General features: G+C 42.8%; 1 protein-coding gene across 1 annotated transcript; it reads left to right on the forward strand.

Annotated features, from left to right (window-relative positions):
* The first annotated feature begins 2,471 nt into the window (after window positions 1–2,471).
* On the forward strand, window positions 2,472–7,034 carry LOC123403415 (ATPase GET3B). The gene is made up of 10 exons (XM_045097348.1): window positions 2,472–2,816; window positions 2,909–2,971; window positions 3,363–3,473; window positions 3,627–3,701; window positions 3,792–3,860; window positions 3,935–4,000; window positions 6,082–6,156; window positions 6,253–6,351; window positions 6,436–6,570; window positions 6,677–7,034. Exons 1-10 carry the CDS (start codon window positions 2,472–2,474, stop codon window positions 6,812–6,814), a joined length of 1,176 nt encoding a protein of 391 aa, XP_044953283.1. The 3' UTR covers window positions 6,815–7,034.
* The last annotated feature ends 14,845 nt before the right edge of the window (window positions 7,035–21,879 follow it).

Here is a 21,879-nt window from a genome sequence, read left to right on the forward strand (position 1 = left end):
TTCAGTAGTTTTAGAAGATATTCACATTTTTTGAAAAATCGCGTTTTTTAAAAACAAAATCTGGTGTTTGATTTTTTCCATGTTTTTTAATCTTGTTTGTAAGTTTAACAAAATGTTCAGTTATCAAAAAAATGTTTGCGTTTTCATATTTTTTAGAAATTTTATAAAATATTCCTAATTTCAGTTTTGGTCACAAATCCTAAAAAAAATATGCTTTTGAATTTATTTAGAGTTTCAGAAAATATTCCTGTGTTTTGAACTTTTTTGGATTTTAAAACAATTCCTGTTTCTCAAAAACATCCAGTGATTTAAAAAATAATGTAAAGTAATACTCTCTCCGTCCAGAATTATTTGTCGCAGAACTGAAATACATCTAGATACATTCATTCTTATGACAAGTATTTCTGGACGAAGGGAGTAGTTACTTTTAAAAATGTTTCTATTTTTGAAATTTTTGAAAGTGCACATTTTTTGAACTATGAAAATTTGAAAACAATTGTTACTTAAATGGGTACAATTTTAAAATTCTGAATAAATTTCAAAGTCTATAATATTTTTGTGAGACACCGAACATTTTTAGAAAATCTGAACATTGTTTGAGTTTGGAAACAAAATTTGAAAAACAAGAACATTATTTTAAATTCCTAAAAATGAAATCAGAATATTTTAAATATGTGTTTTTTTAGAAGGAACTTTTTTAAACTTCTGAACAATGTTTCAAAACGCGTTTTGCGTTGAAAATCCCGAACACTTTTGAATTTATGAACAAATTTAGAAAAAGGGGAACATTTTGTTCAGATGACTTAACAGTTTTTTAAAACCCGAACATATTTCGAAAATTAGATCATTTTTGTCAACACAAAACTTTTTCTCAGTTTATGAACAAAATTTGAAAAACTGAAACTTTTAAGGGAGCTGCTAGGCGTCCATCGGTGGATCCGTACTAAACATCCGTCACCCGAATGACCGTTCGATGTACGTGCCCGTAGCCGTCCGATCTACCTGCTCGCACACGGCTCGGTCGTCTCCCCCGACCAATTAATTCCCGAAGCAACGGTCTAGTTACAGAAACAACGGCCGCGTTGCAGAAATAATTTCTAAAACAAAGGCCGCGTTGCAGAAATAATTACTGAAACAACGGTCCCGTTGGATGGGAGCGAGTATTGGCGAACACCGTGTCGGCGCCGCAACGACGACCGTCTCCCCCCCCCACACACACACTGCTCCTCCTGCCATGCCTTGATGCGCTCCTCGAGCGCCCTGCTTCTCTGATCTGCTCTACTCGCTCCCAGCGTCACCTCGCCGTCGACGCATTTGGGGTGCCTCCTAGGTGACTTCAGCTCCTTCGAGTATTGCTTGAAGCGCAGCTGCCCGTGGAGGACGTTGGAGTGGAACCAGAGCGAGTCTGGGCTTACAAAGATCTCGTCGCCCTCCATTTCTTCTACGGAATAGCTTCTTGTTATTGCTACAGGCGGCTGGGGTGGAGTGGAATTTGGAGGCCACCGAATTTTCAGGCTTGGTGTTCGGCCATGTCCGAGACCATCTTGCAAAAATTACAACAACTGGCCCATGTTGCAAAAATTACAACATGTTGTAAAAATTACGACATTTTCTGATCCATGTTGCAAAAATTACAACATATTACAAAAATTACGACATGTTCTAACCCGTGTTGCAAAAATTACAACATGTTGCAAAAAAAAATACGACATCTTTTGACTCATGTTGCAAAAATTACGACATTTTCTGATCGGTCGGATGAACCCTACTGTTACCCAGTACCAGGATTGTCTGTGCTAAAACAATAGATGAGTTGCATGAAACTATCATGAAACAACAGGTGAGTTGCAGGAAATTATCCTGAAACAATATGTGAGTTGCAGGAAAAATGAAAGCGGCTTTGATGAACGCGGGACACTCTCGACTGTCTGATCAACACATGATCGAACGGCCACGGAGCCGGCAGATGGACGCACGCGATCAGCCAGTAGAATGTAATATTTTTCCAACTTTTAAACCTTTTCTTAAAAGAAAGATAAATTTGAAAAACAAAACAAGAAAAATAAAGGAAAATGAACGGAAACAGGAAAAAGGAAAATAAAATTGAAAAAGAAAAAAGAAGAAGGAATGAAATAGAAACAGAAGAAAAGAAAAAGAAACGGCCAGAAATCCGAAAAAAACAGTAAAAATCCGGTTCGAGAACTTTCTAGAAGGTTCCCAAAACCGGGATCCAGTAGCACGTTTACGCTTTTGAAAATGGGCCGGGCCATGTCGTTCTCTCGTACTCTTTCCTTTGCGTTTCATCGGCAGTTTGCCGCAGTGAGCGTCCAGTAGGATATTCCGCATCGCGCTCCTCCTGTGCGAGAGACCGGCCTCGTCGTCCTCACTCGCCAGAAATCGACCAGAAGCTGAGAAGCGAAACCCGAACAGACGAGGCCATCCCCCCCCCCCCCCCACACCCCCCATCCACGATGCTCGCGACAGCCTCGCCGCACCTCCACGCCGCGGCGCATCGCCTCTCCCTGGCGGCGCCCGCGCGCCTCCCGTTAAGGCGCCCCCTCCGCTACCCGTCGCTGCGCCTGCGCGCCTCGGCCGCGGCGGAGGCCGCCCCGTCCGCGAAGGAGGGGGCCGAGGCGCTGGGGTTCGAGGAGATGGCCGCCCGCACGACGCGGCGGTACTACATGCTCGGCGGGAAGGGGGGCGTCGGGAAGACGAGCTGCGCGGCGTCGCTGGCCGTGCGCTTCGCCAACAGCGGCCATCCCACCCTCGTTGTCTCCACCGACCCTGCCCACTCGCTGAGCGATTCGTTTGCGCAGGTCGACCACCAGCCTCCAGCACCTCCAGTGACTTTGCTCCGGGTTTGTTCTCCTGATGTATTTGTAACATTGCCCCTGCCTGCGTGTTTTAGGATTTGACTGGCGGGGCTCTCGCACCTGTCGAAGGTACCGATTCGCCATTGTTTGCGCTTGAGGTGAGTAACATTGGTATGTCCACATTGAAACTCCGAAGCCAGCCTATGCTAATATGTTGGAGTGCTAATGTTTTGTGTTGTCTCGATAGTTCAAGTATACTCTGATAGTTCAGCCAACTTCTATCATTGATTTCCCTTGAAAAGTTTACATATCTAGTGTCCTTTTTCTATTGATGCAATGTTAACAGGACTACTTCCGTAAAACCATTTCAAATTTAGTAACATGGAAAACTCAACTCCTAAATTTGGGAGAAGATTCAGAGATCACAAGGGTTAAGTTCTGTGGATTCACAAGTAGTGGAGGGCTGGTTAATCATGTATATCACTTGGTCTGGACTCTAGAATCTCGAACTGCGTTGTTTAAATGTGACATTTTGCAACTCTGGCACAGATAAATCCTGAGAAGTCTCGTGAAGAGTTTCGGACAATAAATCAAAAGAATGGAGGGACCGGAGTAAAAGATTTCATGGATGGCATGGGCCTAGGGATTCTTGCTGAGCAGGTATATGGCAATTTTTTTTGTTCTTTTGCTACCAATACATCATTCCATGTCCATTACGTTCAGTCATAACTGTTCTCTTGTTTGTTATTATCCTGAATTGCTCCGTCCATTTTGTGTTTTACAGTTATCATGTTTATTCTTTATTAAATACAGCTTGGGGAGTTAAAACTGGGGGAGTTATTGGACACACCACCACCAGGATTGGATGAAGCAATAGCAATTTCAAAGGTAAAAAGAGATGGCTCCGGGCTTATATCTCCCTACTTCACCTGTTTCTTCCAGCTCTAGCTTATGATTTCCTATTTCATACTACACCAGGTTATACAATTCCTCGAAGCACCGGAGTATAGCATGTTTAGCCGCATTGTATTTGACACTGCTCCTACGGTAATGACCATATTTCTGTGAATCCAAAGTTGACTCTCGACAATCACATTATGATTTGCCTCACCCATTACCAGGGCCATACACTCCGATTATTATCTTTGCCAGACTTCCTTGATGCATCCATTGGGAAGATCTTGAAGGTACTATTGTCCTTAGTGTGATGTGCTGTTATGTTAAGATGCAAGGCCCAGACCACAGATTAAATGGCTGAATGAAGAAAAAATGATTTATTTTGTATTGCGAAAATTGCTTGCGATATCTCTTCTGTTATTTTGCTTGATAAACAATAGTAGACGCAAATGCATTGCTGCTGCTGTACCCTTTGCTTATTTGTGCTTGTTTGCACAGCTTCGCATTGCGCCTTTATGTTAACTTGTGAAATTGGGAGGATATATACCCTATTAAATACTTCATATGTCCCTAAATATAAGATGTTTTTGCAGTTAAATTTGAACTGCAAAAACATTGAACTGCAAAACATCTTATATTTGAACTGCAGGAATGTCTTATATTAGGGACACAGGGAGTATTCATCTATTCAGTACTCAGGGGCGGGCCCAGGAATTTAAGTGTGTGTATTCATTTTTTTTAAACCTATAGCCCTTCCTTTTGGCGCATATAACCGATTATAGCAACATATTGTACTAGTATTAAACTATATATAAAATATATTGCATAATATATTATTTTAATACAAATTGATCATAATTTGCTATCGTTCAACATATAGAAGTAAAAAATTGTTCAACATATTGTGGCTAATTTAAGACATATAGAGAATAGAAAATAGCAAATAAGAAACCTTACAAACTACACGAGTACTATTCTTTATACTCCATCCGTCCCGGTGTATAAGTCATCTTACGTTGTGCACCGCGACCAAGACAGAGAGGAAAACGAGGAAATTTAATGTTTACTTGCGAATTAATATCATTGCATGCAATGAACTAACCACTGCATGATGTGCTAGGTAGTCTCAAGTCATTAAAAACATACGCGTCCCACATCTCTCATTGGTTTCTTTTTTATTCATGTCAAAAAACAAGAAATGAGGTGGGAGTTAATGAATCAGGCCTAAGTGTTTTGTGATTATTTGGTTTTCGTAAGATGACTTATTCATGAGGTCGAAGGGAGTAGATAAAAGAAAACTCACTGTAGAGAATTTAAAATTTAGAGACATTCTCACATGACAAATTTGAATGGAAAATTGGAAGTTGTCATGTCTAAATAATTTATAATCGATCGCAAACAAGTTATAATTTCACTATAATTAAATAGGGAGACAAGTGTTCAAACTAACTTACTATTTTTTCAACAGTACGAGAAGAAAACTGTGCTCCTGCCTGCAGCGATAGATGAATTCATCTCTACTAAGAAATAAGAATTGGCATGTGTACAGAGGTCCTAATTTCAAAATTGAAATATTAATACATCACTCATACATCTAATTAGCAATTATACCAGAATTTGTGGGGGTTTAGTCTTCGAAATTGAACCAATGCCTACTAGCTATTGACTGTAGGGATCAGAACCAAGGTCAGCGGGGGGTGGATTCATTGTGCTGTCCGCGAGGCCGTGCGCACATGTGATTGCCCAGCAGGCGATGGAAACGGCCCTGGCCGCCTGGTGGTTTGCTGCTCCCGTTGGAGAGAACTTGGGAAGTAATGGGTTGGTTCGTCTCTGTCTGACCTGATCGATAGATTTATTGGGAGGCAATGATCGAGAGGTCGATGGTCTATGTGTGTTTGTGCGCTACACCCACTTGGGCCAATGGGCGAAGTCGTTGAGTCGTGATGCTTTGGGCTGAAATACCTAACTAGCAAGTTTGAGCGTACAGTTTCATTTTTCCTTATACATACTCAGTATATACACTATATACCTAATTTTTTTGCAAAAATAATGGGTATTCAACTGAATACCCTTGAATTGAGGTGGGCTCGCCCCTGTCAGTACTATGTTTCAGCTGTTTGCACAGTGTTCAGTGAGGTTTACTATTTTGTCAGTTGTGGTTACTAGACCTCACAAATTTCCCCTTCACCTGCTTCATATGTCCAAATAACATGAATAGTAAGTATTAATTTGTTTTTTCTCTTCCATCTAACTCCTTTGGGAACTTAAGTAACAAGTATTTGACTTGAAGTTCTTTAAATCCCGTGACAAATAGGTATATTCCATCTAGCTGATGATTTTGATACTAATTTGATTTTTTCCTGCCGTCCAGCTTAGGAGCAAGATTGCTTCAGCAACATCTGCTATTAAGTCAGTATTTGGACAAGAAGTTCAACAGCAGGATGCAGTAAGTTCCTTGTTCAGTTCTCTGTAGAACTGGAACATATTATTTCTTCACCAGGTAGGTGTTTAAAATTTTGAACTGATTATTCGTCCTCTCAAGGCAAACAAATTGGAGCAACTCAGAGAAAGGATGGTCAAGGTGCGAGAGCTTTTCCGTGATACAGAATCGACTGAATTTATTATTGTGACGATTCCAACGGTACATTTTCTCCTCACCTCTGCAGTTCCTTCTGTATTTATGTCTCAGTAATAATAGGTACCCCCACCCCACCCCAATTTTCAGGTCATGGCAATCAGTGAATCAGCGAGATTGCATTCTTCCTTGCAAAAGGAAAGTGTTCCTGTAAGGAGACTTATTGTTAACCAAGTTCTACCACCTTCATCATCAGACTGTAAATTTTGTGCTATAAAAAGAAAGGTACAATTGAGAATTGACACTACTAATAATTTTGATCTTCAATTAACGATGTGCTTGTAGAAACCACCAATGTGCAAGGGCAGCTTATGCATTTTGTTTCATGCAGGATCAAACACGTGCTTTGGATATGATAAAGAGTGATCCAGAGTTGATGGGGTTGAACATAATGCAAGCACCTCTCGTGGACATGGAAATTAGAGGAGTTCCTGCTCTGAAGTTTTTGGGTGATATAGTGTGGAAGTGACCTTAGTTTGCGGAAAAAATGTGATAACTTCAGTGGAACTACTTGATCGATACAACTGTTTATCCAATCCAAGTTCTTTAGAGCTACTGGGTAGAATCCAGCTTAGCAGATGTCCATTCCTAACGTGAGTAAATAGCACATAAAACCAGAGGGTTTCACTGAGCTAGCATATGAGCTTTGCTATACTTGGCAGTAATACAAGATTGGTTACACAGTTGCATTTTCCTCCCAATGCAGCCCAGTTACCGTAGTGTTCTGCTTGTTTGTCTATAGGATCACCTGTGGGATTTCAGATCCAAAACTTTGTGTATTTTTTATTTTACTATGTGGGGCATGTAAATGTTAATAGCAATGAGTTTTTGTCAAGATCGCTCATGTGGTAGCTTGGGAAAGCATAGAGGTAAATCAAACTTGGCCAGCTTGGGAAAGCATAGAGGTAAATCAAACTTGGCTATCCGTTCACAAGTAATCCACGTGGGATGAAGTGGCACAAGTCGGCGGCACTGGGCATATTTTATGGAAAATCAACGCTTACAGGTCTGATGTAAAATATGCTGCCAAGTAGGGTGCTAAATTGCGTCTTTCACAAATAATTGGACTAAACTGATCTAATGTGATGTATTTAGGCTTCCTAGTAAATAATTACTACTCCCTCCGTAAACTAATATAAGAGCGGTTGGATCACTACTTTAGGGCTTGTTCAGTTAATCCCATCAAAAAGTGGATTGAAGAGGATTGGAGGGGATTGAGGTGGAATTTGACTTGTAGGGGATTTAATCCCTCTCAATCCCCTCCAAACCCCTTTAATTTTGGAGGAACCGAACAAGGCCTTAGTGATCTAAACATTCTTATATTAGTTTACAGAGTCTTCACTCGGCACACACATTCTAAAAGCATTTCCAATAGCTGCCCTAAGATAGAACACTGAAAATAAGTTTTAAGAATAGAAAACAAGAGTTTTAGAGCATCGACAACCGGATGCCTCAAAAGGAGGACCGGACCGGTCACAAAAAAATCCCGGCCCACTTGGGTGCCTTAAAGGACCGGGCTGTCCAGTGGCGGAACCAGCGCCCGGCCACCCCGGGCACTTGCCCGGACTCTTTGGCTATGGGACAATGTACACACATAATAAACAATGAGGCAAAGCCTGATATGCATCGTGGTTTATCCGGACAGGAATGTACGTCTGAACAGTGGGCTTCTTATTTATCATTTTGATCAAAGCAAAACAATGGGGGTCCTACCAAGCGTTGTCATGGCCTAATTAACTCTGCCTACCATGCACAATCCGCGTAGGTGTTCATCAGGTCATGGGCATCTATTCCCTTCTTCAAAAGTAATTAATTACTTGAGAGGAAACAAGCAAGGCACGACATCACACAACACTTCGAACTGTTAGTTTCTTAGAACATCTATAATCGGATCCCTTAAACGATCTTTCATATGTCGGCGGACACGTTCAGTTAGTGACTGAACAGAGGAGAGAAGGAAAAAATGATCAAACCGAGCCCTTCATATCATCACTATACACCCGAGTTGTCCGCAAACCCTTATATTCATCTCAAATATTGGCAGACCCAGTTCTAAGAGAGGGGGGGGGGGGGGGGGGGGAGGAGGAGGGGAGGGTGAACGGGGCGGCCGCCCCAACCCCCTATTTCAGAGAGGCTCCCCTATCAGGTGTGTGCTATCTATTGGCCCTGGCGAGAGTGGCAAAGTAGACAATGCGCAGCGAGGCAGATTGACACAGGGTGGTTTGCTAATAAAAGATTGTGCAGGAAGGAACTCGTGGGAGCTCTCTTTACCTAGCATTGTGTGGTAGCCATTTTACACCCGACAAAGTCTTTGTGCAGTATCCGAGGAAGGAACTCGGCGGAACTCTATTTGTCGAAAGGAGGTATGCCGAGTAGGGTTTGTCGAGTGTCACACTCGGCAAACAGGTTGTCAAGTTGATATCAGTAGTGTATAAAACTTAATATTGACATATCATATACTAGCTCACTTTAAATTACATTTGCATTACCACTATGTTCATATTTTCACTTCATTATTATTGTGGAATTGTGTTTCCAAAGTTTGGGGCTATGTTAATATGTATCGGAACACTCGAGTTTGATTTCTAATTTCGAAACTTAGGCTAAAGCTTTCCCGGGCTTCACAAAAGTTCTGGCTCCGCCACTGTATCTAGCCCAAATGTAGGATCGATATGGGGCGGCCAGGGTGTGTATGTGACGTCAGCCTGCCCACCACCGATCCCCACTCCCTCCACACAAAAAACCCAATTTGAATCCTACCCCACTTCACTCTCCTATCTCGCACCGCCCTCATCTCTCCCCTCTCCGGGTTTGATAGAATCCGACGACTCCCGCAAGATGTCGAGCTCCGGTACTCGTTTGGACTTCGGCCTCGACATGGACGAGGAATTGGCCCTCTGCATTGCGCTGGAGCTGTCCAAGGTGGACACACGGGGCATCTCCTGTTCTGCTCCGTCGCCGCTTCCGCACCTGCACAACACGAACGCCAGAACTGGCCCTTCCCGTCCCACATGTAGCTCCGTGGAGGGTTGCACAGTCCACGCTGGCCCTTCCCCCGTGAGTCATTGCTCTGCAAGGGCGGTGGTGGGTGCTAGTTCCGCTCTGCCGTCTCGAGCGAGCACGTCAGAAACATAGGTGTGTGTCGCCCTCCACGAGAAGCAACACGAGAGGGAGAGGGACACGGCGGAGCAATATGTGCGTCGCCGTTGCGGGTTGCCGGTGGTGCCCGCCGAGGATGCGTGGATCCTCACTTGGGTCTATCGCCGGAGACGGACGCCCGCCGTCTGATGATCAGCAAGTATACGGGATCAATCGTAGTACTTTCGGTAAGTAAGAGTGTTGAACCCAACGAGGAGCAGAAGGAAATGACAAGTGTTTTTCAGCAAGGTATTCTTTGCACGTGTTATAAGTAGCGGTGATAGTTTTGTTGCAAGGTAATTCGTAACAAGTAACAAGTAACAATAGTAGCAAAGGTGTATCAAGATGGCCCAATCATTTTTCTAGCAAAGGACAAGCCGAAAAGTTCTCTTATAGGAAGCAAAGAGTTCTTGAGGACACATGGGAATTCTCATCTAATCACGTTCATCATGTTTAGTTGATTCACGTTCCTTACTTTGATAACTTGATATGTGGGTGGGCCGGTACTAGGGTGTTGCTCACTTGAACAAACAACCCATCTTATGATTAATCCCTCTCGCAAACATATGTAACTACAAAATAAGAATTAAGATAAATCTAACCATAGAATGAAACATATGGATCCAAATCAGCCTCTTACGAAATAATGCATAAACTAGGGTTTAAGTTTCTGTCACTCTCGCAACCCATCATCTACTTATTACTCCCTAATGCTTTGCACTAGGCCCAAGTATGGTGAAGTGTCATCTAGTCGATGTTTACATGCCACCACTAAGAGAAGAGCAACATACATGTCATCAAAATATCGAACGAATAACAACATCACATGATTACTTATAACAAGACTTCCCTCATGTCCTCAAGAACGAAAGTAACTACTCACAAAGCATGTTCATGTTCAAGATAAGATATGTATTTAATATGCTTAAGGATCTGAACATATGATCATCCACCAAATAAACCAACTAGCATCAACTACAATATGTAATCAACACTACTAGCAACCCCGAGATACCAATATGAGGTTTTGAGGAAAAGATTGAATACAAGAGATGAACTAGGGTTTGAGATGAGATGCTGTTGGTGAAGATGTTGATGAAGATTGGTCCTCCTACGAAGGAGAGAATGTTGCTGATGATGGCGGCTTTGATTCCCCCCAGAGGAAAGTTTCCCCGGTGGAATCGCTCCGTCGGAGAGCAAAATTGCTCCTTCCCAGGTTTCGCCTCGAGGCGGCGACACTTTGTCCTGAAAGTATTCTTATAATTTTTTCTAGGGAAAATAGTGTCTTATGGGAGAAGATGGGCACTGGGGCCGACCAGGTGAGCCACGAGCCTGCATGGCGCGCCTTGGGGGTAGGGCGCGCCATGTAGGCTAGTGACTCCCCGATGGGTCCCCTGATGGTAATTCTTTCATCGGTATTTTTTATATATTCCAACATAATTATCCATATATTTTCAGGTCATTTGGTGTTCCATAGAATAACCAACTCTTTTATAGCCTTTTTCGGTCCAGAATTCCAACTGTCGGCAATCTCCCTCTTTTTATGAAAATTACAAAATAAGAGAGAAAGGCATTAGGATTGCATCATAAAGTGAAATAATGATCCAAAACACCATATATATATATATATCAATAGGAAAATTGGATGCAATATACACGTATCAACTACCCCGATCTTAGACCTCGCTTGTCCTCAAGCGAAAGCCAAACTCAATAATCATGACCACATGTTTAGAGAGAGAGAGAGAGAATAAATTACGAACATGAAATCATCATGATCATTATCATAGCAACAATATTTCATCATCAAACTTCTCATGAACAAGTGTTAATTCATTCACAAACTAGAGTATGAACCTTAAACTTCATTGAAAACTAACAAGCTATCCATCATATTTTCAGAAAGAGTCTATGTAAGAGCTTTGTTCAACAATTTCACATACTCAAGTATTATTTAGTCTTCTATGATTGCTAACACTCAACTCATATTTGTAGGATCGAAAGTATGTGTAGAGGGTGGGGGTGATTAGACTACTTGACAAGATAAAAACTTAGCCTTTTCCTAATTTTTTAGTGTGGACCACTTTTAGCAATTATGACAAGTCAAGTACACCCTACACATGCACATCTAAGAGTATATAGCAGCGGAAAGTAAAATATGCAAGTGTAAAGTAAGGACGGGTAGGGAGATCAAACGCATGAGGTTGACACAACGATTTTTGGCATGGTTCCCATAGGTGGCGCTATCATACGTCTGAAAGCACATATGCTCCCTTGGTGGTTTTGATAATTCATGACAACATACATTGTATCTTGGACTAACACTTTTACCTAGTATATTTCAGGTTTAGTCCACAGAGAGCTTTGGCTATAGGATTGAGTGAACATGCCCTTTGATGAAGGAAGGAATAGTATTGGCTAAAGCTTCAAGCAAGAAGACTCTTCATTTTGGGATTTTTATTTCTGTGCCCCTGGTTCCTTAGCCATACTCATTCATCGCCATGCTCTTAACTTTTGCTCACTTTTCCCCACTCCCTTGCCCGAAACCCTCAGAACTGGTCACAAATGGTGGATGCCGTTGGGTCAGTGCTTTGACCGTTAACTCTGACTAGTGGGGCCACGCTGACTGTGTCGCCCGTTGGACCTGATGGGTGGGGTCACGACGGACGGTGCCGCGGTTAGCCTGTTGGGACGTGGTTAGAATTGGGTCGTGCACGCGCCGCAACGACAGAAGCCTGTTATGCATGCATGCACGTAGCTAGCCTACCTGCATGCGCCGCCGCCCGCCGCCACGATGCGCTGACCGGCTTCTTTTTCACACGAGCCGCCACGGACGCTGACCGACCTCATTTTCACCCGAGCCGCCACAGACGCAGGGACGGTTGCTATCGCTGGTTCATATCATCTCCCACGCGTGTATCCTTGATGTAGAGCATTGTTTCACACTTTTCGATCCACTCGCATCTATTCAACGTGGCAATTAAAGTGGCATATCGATCGACGTGGCTCGTTTGAATGTAGCAAATCCAAAGGTTGGCCGATGCCACTCCCCTTCCCTTCCCCTTTCCCTATTTAAACCCCCACCCCTCCACCTATTCTCCACACATCCATTTGCGCCGCCCCCTTCACCCAAACCCAGAGCACTCTCAAAGACAGGCGAGGATGCAATACAATGGCCCCACCTTCGAGCTCCCACCGACCGTGCTCGAGAGACGGTATCCGACCGGCGTCGTCGTGGAGAGGACGCTTCGCGTGTGGGCGTTCTCACGCTGGAGGGGTGCAAGGGGTTTGCCGAGTGGTTCCTCCGTGCGGGCTTCTCCCACCTTCCGACGGGCTCGCCGGTGATGTTTCGACTGGAGAAAGTGCGTCCAAACTCCAGGACTCCGCCGATAGGGCTCACCGTCACCTTCAGGAACAGATTTGATGTGTACTACCTCCTCGACAAGGTGTTTTGGTGTGGACGCGAATTCATCGCATTCACAACCCACAACATCTTCACAAACTTCGACTGCATCTTCCCCACCCGCGATGGTATGCACAACCTCCCCTACTACATCGGCCAGGACGGCATAGAGAGGGAGCAGTGAAGAGAAGGCGCAGTGAAGATGGTGGTGAAGTCCCGGTCTCGATCGTGAGATTGTCTTGCCCTAGGGTGTTAGGGCTTTTTATCTTTTATATATTTCTAACTTAATTATGTCGTTGGTTGTACCGTGAACTTTTGATCTCTGTTGTGTTATCCCCTAAGAACTTTGTTATGCTTGCTACCCTTATTTGATAGGGAATCCCTATTTGATATGTCGTTGGTTATCAGTATTTTTGCTTTCTATTTCTATCTTATTTGACGTGAGATAAAATCGCTAGATGGATATGGTGCCGTACACGAGCCCTTCTGCTAAATCAATCAATGATTGAGTATTCCTCAATGAAACCAGCAAGTTTTCGCCCATTTAGAGTAGGGTCAAGTTTTCGAAGGCGCGGATAATGGAGTAGTTGAAGTGTCAAAAAGGAAACTAAAGCTAGAAAAACGAGCCATGTTGATGTTGAAAAGAGGAAGAAGAAAAGCTAATTTTTTTGAATTGTTGGTGGCCCTATTCCTTATATTGTATGAACAAAAACAAGCTAATTTTTGAATAGTTTGTGGACTATGCTATGGTTTAGGGTACCCTATGTTTTATGTAAGAAGTATGCTATGGTTGCTACTTTTTATGTTATGGATGTATGCTTGCTACGTGAGATATCGGTCGATGGATATGGTGCCGTAGCCGAGCCGTATACAAGCTCTCTAGATGGATATGGTGCCATAGCCGAGCCTAGACATGCTCTCTAGATTGATATGGTGTGTTGTTGGACCAATTTTTGGTGTTTCCCTCACCCAATCCAAGATTGCATCTGCCACCCACCTAGTCTTTGCAAGCTTAGATTTGTCCTTTCCCCCTCCCCTCCAGGTGGGCAAGTGTGCCCGTGTGGGTTGCTTTTTATCTGAAAAAAATGAAAAATGATGTCAAATACAATTAAGAAACAGTACACATGATCTGAATATAGAATGGATAAATAATCTGATAACAATATTCAGTTGTAATACCTGAATCAATTTGCTCTTTTGCATAGTGGATGCATGCAGCCTGCACCTAGACCTATCATAAGGGCAATGAACAGTGAATCTTCCTAGCTCACTCCTATCAACCTCATAAGAGTTTTCAGTGAGAATGCAATATGTAGTCACTGCATTAGGATAGTCCACCATCGATTCAAATACGGTTCCTGGAGTAAGGTTAGGATTCTCCCTGTTCCACTCAATTGTTGCCATGTCCTCACCATCATATTCTTGTAAAACTAAGGAGTCGATGTTCTCCTCTCTCTCTTCATCATCAGTGTCATCAAATCTAGCACGCTGCTAGGCTCCTGTGCATATTCATATTCCACTGCATGTTGAATGACTCTATCTACCAGTTTAGGGAATAGAATCGCATCCTCATCATCATGTCGAGGCACTTCATCGTCAGGCTCTGCATCTACATCTACATCAGGTGAAGAATGAAGAGGAGAAGTGGCAGAATTAGCGGCAGCCGACATGTTGTGGCTTTCAGAACCACTAGGTTTACTTGGTCTCCACCTACAAGGAGTGTGATACGTCCATTTTGCATCATGTTTTCATGTTGATATTTATCGCTTCTTGGGATGTTATTTCACTTCACGGTACAATACGTATGCCTTTTTTCTCTTATTTTGCAAGGTTTACATGAAGAGGGAGAATGCCGGCAACTGGAATTCTGTCCTGAAAGTGGAGCAAACTTGAGATACCTATTCTGCGCAACTCCAAACACCGTAAAAATCAACGTGGATTTTTTTCCGGATTTATAAAAAATACTGGGCCGAAGAAGTGCCAGAGGGGCGCGTGCAGGTGGCCACAAGCCTGCACGGTGCAGCCACCCCCCCAGGTCGCGCCATGAGGGCTTGTGGGAAGCCTGCTGGCCCACTGGCGTCCCTCTTCTGCTATATGAAGGGTTTCGTCCAGGAAAAAATTGAGGAGGAGCTTTTTCGTGGATTCGCCGCCGCCACGAGGCGGAACTTGAGCAGAACCAATCTAGAGCTCCGGCAGGACGATCCTGCCGGGGAAACTTCCCTCCCGGAGGGGGAAATCGTCACCATCGTCATCACCAACACTCCTCTCATCGGAGGGGACTCGTCACCATCAACATCTTCATCAGCACCATCTCATCTCCAAACCCTAGTTCATCACTTGTAAACAATCTTTGTCTCGCGACTCCGATTGGTACTTGTAAGGTTGCTAGTAGTGTTAATTACTCTTTGTAGTTGATGCTAGTTGGATTATTTGGTGGAAGGGTTTATGTTCAGATCCTTGATGCTACTCATTACCTCTCTGGTCATGAATATGATTATGCTTTGTGAGTAGTTACTTTTGTTCCTGAGGACATGGGATAAGTCATGCTACTAGTAGTCATGTGAATTTGGGATTCGTTCGGTATTTTGATATGTTGTATGTTGTTTTTCCTCTAGTGGTGTTATGTGAACGTCGACTACATAACACTTCACCATTATTTGGGCCTAGAGGAAGGCATTGGGAAGTAGTAAGTAGATGATGGGTTGCTAGAGTGACAGAAGCTTAAACCCTAGTTTATGCGTTGCTTCGTGAGGGGCTGATTTGGATCCACTAGTTTAATGCTATGGTTAGACTTTGTCTTAATTCTCCTTTGGTAGTTGCAGATGCTTGCGAGAGGGGTTAATCATAAGTGGGATGCTTGTCCAAGTAAGGGCAGTACCCAAGCGCCGATCCACCCACATATCAAACTATCAAAGTAACGAACGCGAATCATATGAACATGATGAAACTAGCATGACAGAAATTCCCGTGTGTCCTCGGGAGCGTTTTTTCTCCTATAAGACTTTGTCCAGGCTTGTCCCTTGCTAAAAAAGGGATTGGGCCACTTTGCTGCACCGTTGCTACTTTTGTTACTTGTTGCTTGCTACGAATCATCTCACCACATAATCACTTGTTACCGATAATTTCAGTGCTTGCAGATATTTCCTTGCTGAAAACCACTTGTCAGATCGTTCTGCTCCTCGTTGGGTTCGACACTCTTACTTATCGAAAGGACTACGATTGATCCCCTATACTTGTGGGTCATCAAGACTCTTTTCTGGCACCGTTGCCGGGGAGTGAAGCGCCTCTGGTAAGTGGAACTTGGTAAGGAAACATTCAGATAATGTGCTGAAATTTATTGTCACTTGTCACTATGGATACTAATCCTTTGAGGGGCTTGTTCGGGGTATCTTCACCTCGAACGGAAGCACGAAGAGTTGCTCCTCAACCTGCTGCACCTACTGAAAATATTTGCTTTGAATATTCTTCGGGTATGCTTGAGAAACTGCTAGCTAATCCTTTCACAGGAGATGGAACATCACATCCAGACTTGCATCTAATCTATGTAGATGAAGTTTGTGGTTTATTTAAGCTTGCAGGTTTGCCCGAGGATGAGGTCAAGAAGAAGGTCTTTCCTTTATCTTTGAAGGATAAGGCGTTGACATGGTATAGGCTATGTGATGACACTGGATCATGGGACTATAATCAGTTGAAATTGGAATTTCATCAAAAGTTTTATCCTATGCATTTAGTACATCGTGATCGGAATTATATGTACAATTTTTGGCCTCGTGATAGAGAAAGCATCCCTCAAGCTTGGGGGAGGCTTAAATCAATGCTATATTCATGCCCCAATCATGAGCTCTCGAGAGAAATTATCATTCAGAACTTCTATGATCGGCTTTCTCATGATGATCACACCATGCTTGACACTTCTTCTACCGTTTCTTTTATGAAGAGAGATATTGACTTCAAATGGAATTTATTGGAGAGAATTAAACACAACTCCGAAGATTGGGAGCTTGAAGAAGGTAAGGAGTCAGGTATGAATTTCATGTTTGATTGCGTTAAATCCTTTGTTGAAACAAATACCTTTAGTGATTTTAGCGCTAAGTATGGACTTGACTCTGAGATAGTAGCTTCATTGTGTGAATCCTTTGCTGCTCATATTGATCTCCCCAAAGAGAAGTGGTTTAAATATCATCCTCCTTTAGAAGTCAATGTAGTTAAACCCACTCCAGTTGAAGAGAAAGTCATTGCCTATAATGATCCTGTTGTTCCGAGTGCTTACATTGAGAAACCACCTTTCCCTGTTAGGATAAAGGATCATTCTAAAGCATCAACTGTGATATGTAGAGGCTATATTAGAACACCTACACCCCCTGAGAAAATTAGAGTTGAACCTAGAATTGCTATTATCAAAGATCTTCTGTCCGACGATGTTGAGGGACATAATATTCACTTCTGTGAAGATGCTGCTAGAATTGCTAAACCTCACGTTAGAGACAAACATAGGCCTGTTGTTGCATGCCTGTGGTTTCTGTTAAGATAGGAGATCATTGTTATCATGGTTTATGTGATGTGGGTGCTAGTGTTAGTGCAATACCTCAATCCTTATATGATGAAATCAAAAATGAGATTGCACCTGTTGAGATAGAGCCCATTGATGTCACTATTCAGCTTGCCAATAGGGATACTATCTGCCCTGTGGAAATTGTTAGGGATGTTGAAGTCTTGTGTGGTAAAACGAAGTATCCTGCTGATCTCCTCGTTCTTGCTACCGCACAAGATAGCTTTTGTCCCATCATATTTGGTAGACCTTTTCTCAATACTGTCAATGCTCATATTGATTGTGAGAAGCAAAATGTCACTGTTGGCTTTGACGGTGTGTCACATGAGTTCAATTTCTCTAAGTTTGGTAGACAACCTCATGAAAAGGAGTTGACTAGTAGGGATGAAACTATTTCCTTAGCCTCTATTGTCGTGCCTCCTACTGATCCCTTAGAGCAATACTTGCTTGAGCATGAAAATGATATGCATATGGATGAAAGGGATGAGATAGATAGAGTTGTCTTAGAACAATATCATATCCTTCAGAATAATCTGCCTGTTGAACTGCTTGGGGATCCACCCCCACCAAAGGGTGATCCTGTGTTCGAGCTTAAACAGTTGCCTGATACTCTTAAGTATGCCTACCTTGATGAAAAAGAGATATATCATGTTATTATTAGTGCTAGCCTCTCAGAGCATGAAGAAAATAAGTTACTAAAAACTCTGAGGAAGCACCGTGCTGCTATTGGATATACTCTTGATGATCTTAAGGGCATTAGTCCTACTCTATGCCAGCACAAGATTAAAACTGATCCTGATTTCAAACCAGTTGCTGATCATCAAAGGAGATTAAATCCTAAGATGAAAGAAGTAGTAAGAAAAGAAATACTAAAGCTACTAGAAGCAGGTATCATCTATCCTGTTGCTCATAGTGATTGGGTGTGAGTCCGGTGCATTGTGTTCCTAAGAAAGGAGGCATTACCGTTGTCCCTAATGATAAGGATGAATTGATCCCATAGAGGATTATTACTGGCTATAGGATGGTGATCGATTTTAGGAAATTGAATAAAGCCACTAGGAAAGATCATTGCCCTTTGCCTTTTATCGACCAAATGCTAGAAAGGCTGTCCAAACACACACACTTCTGCTTTCTAGACGGTTATTCTGGTTTCTCCCAAATACCAGTTGCACAATCTGATCAGGAGAAGACCACTTTCACCTACCCTTCCGGTACCTTTGCTTATAGACGTATGCCTTTTGGCTTATGTAATGCACCTGCCACCTTTCAAAGATGTATGATGGCTATATTTTCTGACTTTTGTGAAAAGATTGTTGAGGTTTTCATGGATGACTTCTCCTTTAAGGGTCTTCCTTTGATGATTGCCTCAGCAACCTTGATCGAGTCTTGCAGAGATGTAAAGACACCAATCTTGTCTTGAATTGGGAAAAGTGCCACTTTATGGTTAATGAAGGCATCGTCTTAGGACATAAAATTTCTGAAAGAGGTATTGAAGTCGATAAGGCTAAGGTTGATGCAATCGAGAAAATGCCATACCCCACATATATCAAAGGTATAAGAAGTTTCCTTGGTCATGCTGGTTTCTATAGAAGGTTCATTAAAGACTTCTCTAAGATTTATAGGCCTCTTACCAATCTCTTGCAAAAGTATATTCCTTTTGTCTTTGACGATGATTGCGAGGAAGCTTTCGAAATACTTAAGAGGGCTTTGATAACTGCACCTATTGTTCAACCACCTGATTGGAACTTACCTTTTGAGATCATGTGTGATGCTAGTGATTATGCTGTTGGTGCTGTTCTAGGGCAAAGAGTCGATAAGAAGTTAAATGTTATTCAATATGCTAGTAAAACTCTAGACAGTGCCCAAAGAAACTATGCCACTACGGAAAAGGAGTTTTTAGAAGTCATGTTTGCATGTGAAAAGTTCAGGTCTTACATAGTTGATTCCAAAGACACTATTCACACTGATCACGCTGCTATTAAGTACCTCATGGAGAAGAAGGACGCTAAACCTAGACTTATCAGATGGGTTCTCTTGATACAAGAGTTTGATTTGCACGTTGTCGACAGAAAGGGTGCTGATAACCCCGTAGCAGATAACTTGTCTAGGTTGGAGAACGTTCTTGATGACCCACAACCTATTGATGATAGCTTTCCCGATGAGCAATTGAATGTCATCAATGCTTCACGTAGTGCACCGTGGTATGCTGATTATGCAAAGTATATCGTTGCAAAATATATACCACCTAGTTTCACATACCAGCAAAAGAAGAAATTCTTCTTTGACTTGAGACATTACTTTTGGGATGATCCTCACCTTTATAAGGAAGGAGTAGATGGTGTTATTAGACGTTGTGTACCTGAACATGAACAGGGACAGATCCTACAGAAGTGTCACTCCGAGGCCTACGGAGGACACCATGCGGCAGATAGAACTGCACACAAGGTATTGCAATCAGGTTTCTATTCGACCACTCTCTTCAAGGATGTCCGTAAGTTTGTCTTGTCTTGTGACGAATGTCAAAGAATAGGCAATATTAGCAAACATCAGGAAATGCCTATGAACTATTCACTTGTCATTGAACCATTTGATGTTTGGGGTTTTGATTATATGGGACCTTTTCCAAAATCCAACGGGTATACTCATATCCTAGTTGTTGTTGATTACGTCACTAAGTGGGTAGAAGCTATCCCCACTAGTAGTGTTGATCACAACACCTCCATCAGGATGCTGAAAGAAGTTATCTTCCCTAGATTTGGAGTCCCTAGATATCTAATGACCGACGGTGGTTCACACTTCATTCATGGTGCTTTCCGTAAAACGCTTGCTAAGTACGATGTCAACCATAGAATTGCGTCTCCCTATCACCCTCAGTCCAGTGGTCAAGTAGAGCTAAGTAATAGAGAGATTAAACTGATTCTGCAAAAGACTGTCAACGGGTCTAGAAAGAATTGGTCTAAGAAGCTCGATGATGCACTGTGGGCTTATAGAACTGCCTATAAGAATCCCATGGGCATGTCTTCGTACAAAATTGTGTATGGTAAAGCATGTCATTTACCTCTTGAGCTAGAGCATAAAGCTTATTGGGCAATCAAAGAGCTCAACTTTGATTTCAAACTTGCCGGTGAGAAGAGGTTATTTGATATTAGCTCGCTTGATGAGTGGAGAACTCAGGCATATGAGAATGCCAAGTTGTTCAAAGAGAAGGTTAAGAGGTGGCATGATAAGAGGATACAAAAGCGTGAGTTCAATGTAGGTGATTATGTCTTGCTATATAACTCTCGTTTAAGATTCTTTGCAGGGAAGCTTCTCTCTAAATGGGAAGGTCCCTATGTTGTTGAGGAAGTATATCGTTCCGGTGCTATCAAGATCAACAACACGGAAGGTAATTATCCGAGAGTGGTAAATGGGCAGAGAATCAAGCATTATATCTCAGGTACTCCCATAAATGTTGAAAGCAATATTATCAATACCATAACTCCGGAAGAATACCTAAGGGATATTTATCAGCCTGTTTCAGACTCCGAAAACGAAGAGGTATGTGATTCGGTAAGAAAACAGAGTCCAAAACTTTTCCAATAGGAAATTTTCTCCGTTTTGGAATATTTGAAAAAATACAAAAATTGGAAGTAATCCGGAAAGTGCGCAAGGAAGCGACAAGCCTGCACGTCGCGAGCCCACCCCCTGGCCGCGCCGTGAGGGCTTGTGGCCACCTCGTGCGCCTCTCGGACTCCGTTTTCGTGCGGGGTACTCCTTCTGGTCTGAAAAAAATCGTTATATATACTCCCATTTGGTCTGACCCCTGCATCACGCAGATTTCCTCTGTTTTTCGTTTCGAGCCTGTTTCTGTTGCAGATCTAGATCGCTATGACTTTCCCAAAAGCTCCGAAGGACAAGATCTTCGAGAAGGTCATCAATCCCTACCTCACAGGAGTGCTGCAACACCCTCAATCTATCGAGATGCGTGAGGGGATGTTGCACATCCGTGATGTTGAGGGGCCTAAGAAGACCGGAAGCGTGGAGACGAGGCTCGAAGTAATGGAGCAACAAGTCTTCAAGTGCCAAGGGATGGTGGAGCGTGGACTCAACCCAACCACATGATGATCATGGAGTTCACCAACAAGCACAGGATTGATGCCAATGACATTAGGAAGCATCTCTCCAGGCTCTATGACAGGATTGATCAACTCCAGGCCCAGATCTATGACCTGCAGAACCAAAACTGTGAGTATGAGTATAGATTTAAATCAATACGGTTGGCTGCAGATTTGAGGATTCCGGAGACTCGTTCATCTTTCCATGATGGAGCACCTATGCCTTGGAAGACGAAGGATCAAACTCATGTTGCAACAACTCCACCATCACCACCAAAGGAAGACAACTGAGCACTGGTATGGGAAATCCCTTTGGCTTGTGCCAAGCTTGGGGGAGTTGCCCCGGTATC

This window comes from Hordeum vulgare, chromosome 6H (genome assembly GCF_904849725.1).
Source record: "Hordeum vulgare subsp. vulgare chromosome 6H, MorexV3_pseudomolecules_assembly, whole genome shotgun sequence".
Taxonomy (NCBI): domain Eukaryota; kingdom Viridiplantae; phylum Streptophyta; class Magnoliopsida; order Poales; family Poaceae; genus Hordeum; species Hordeum vulgare.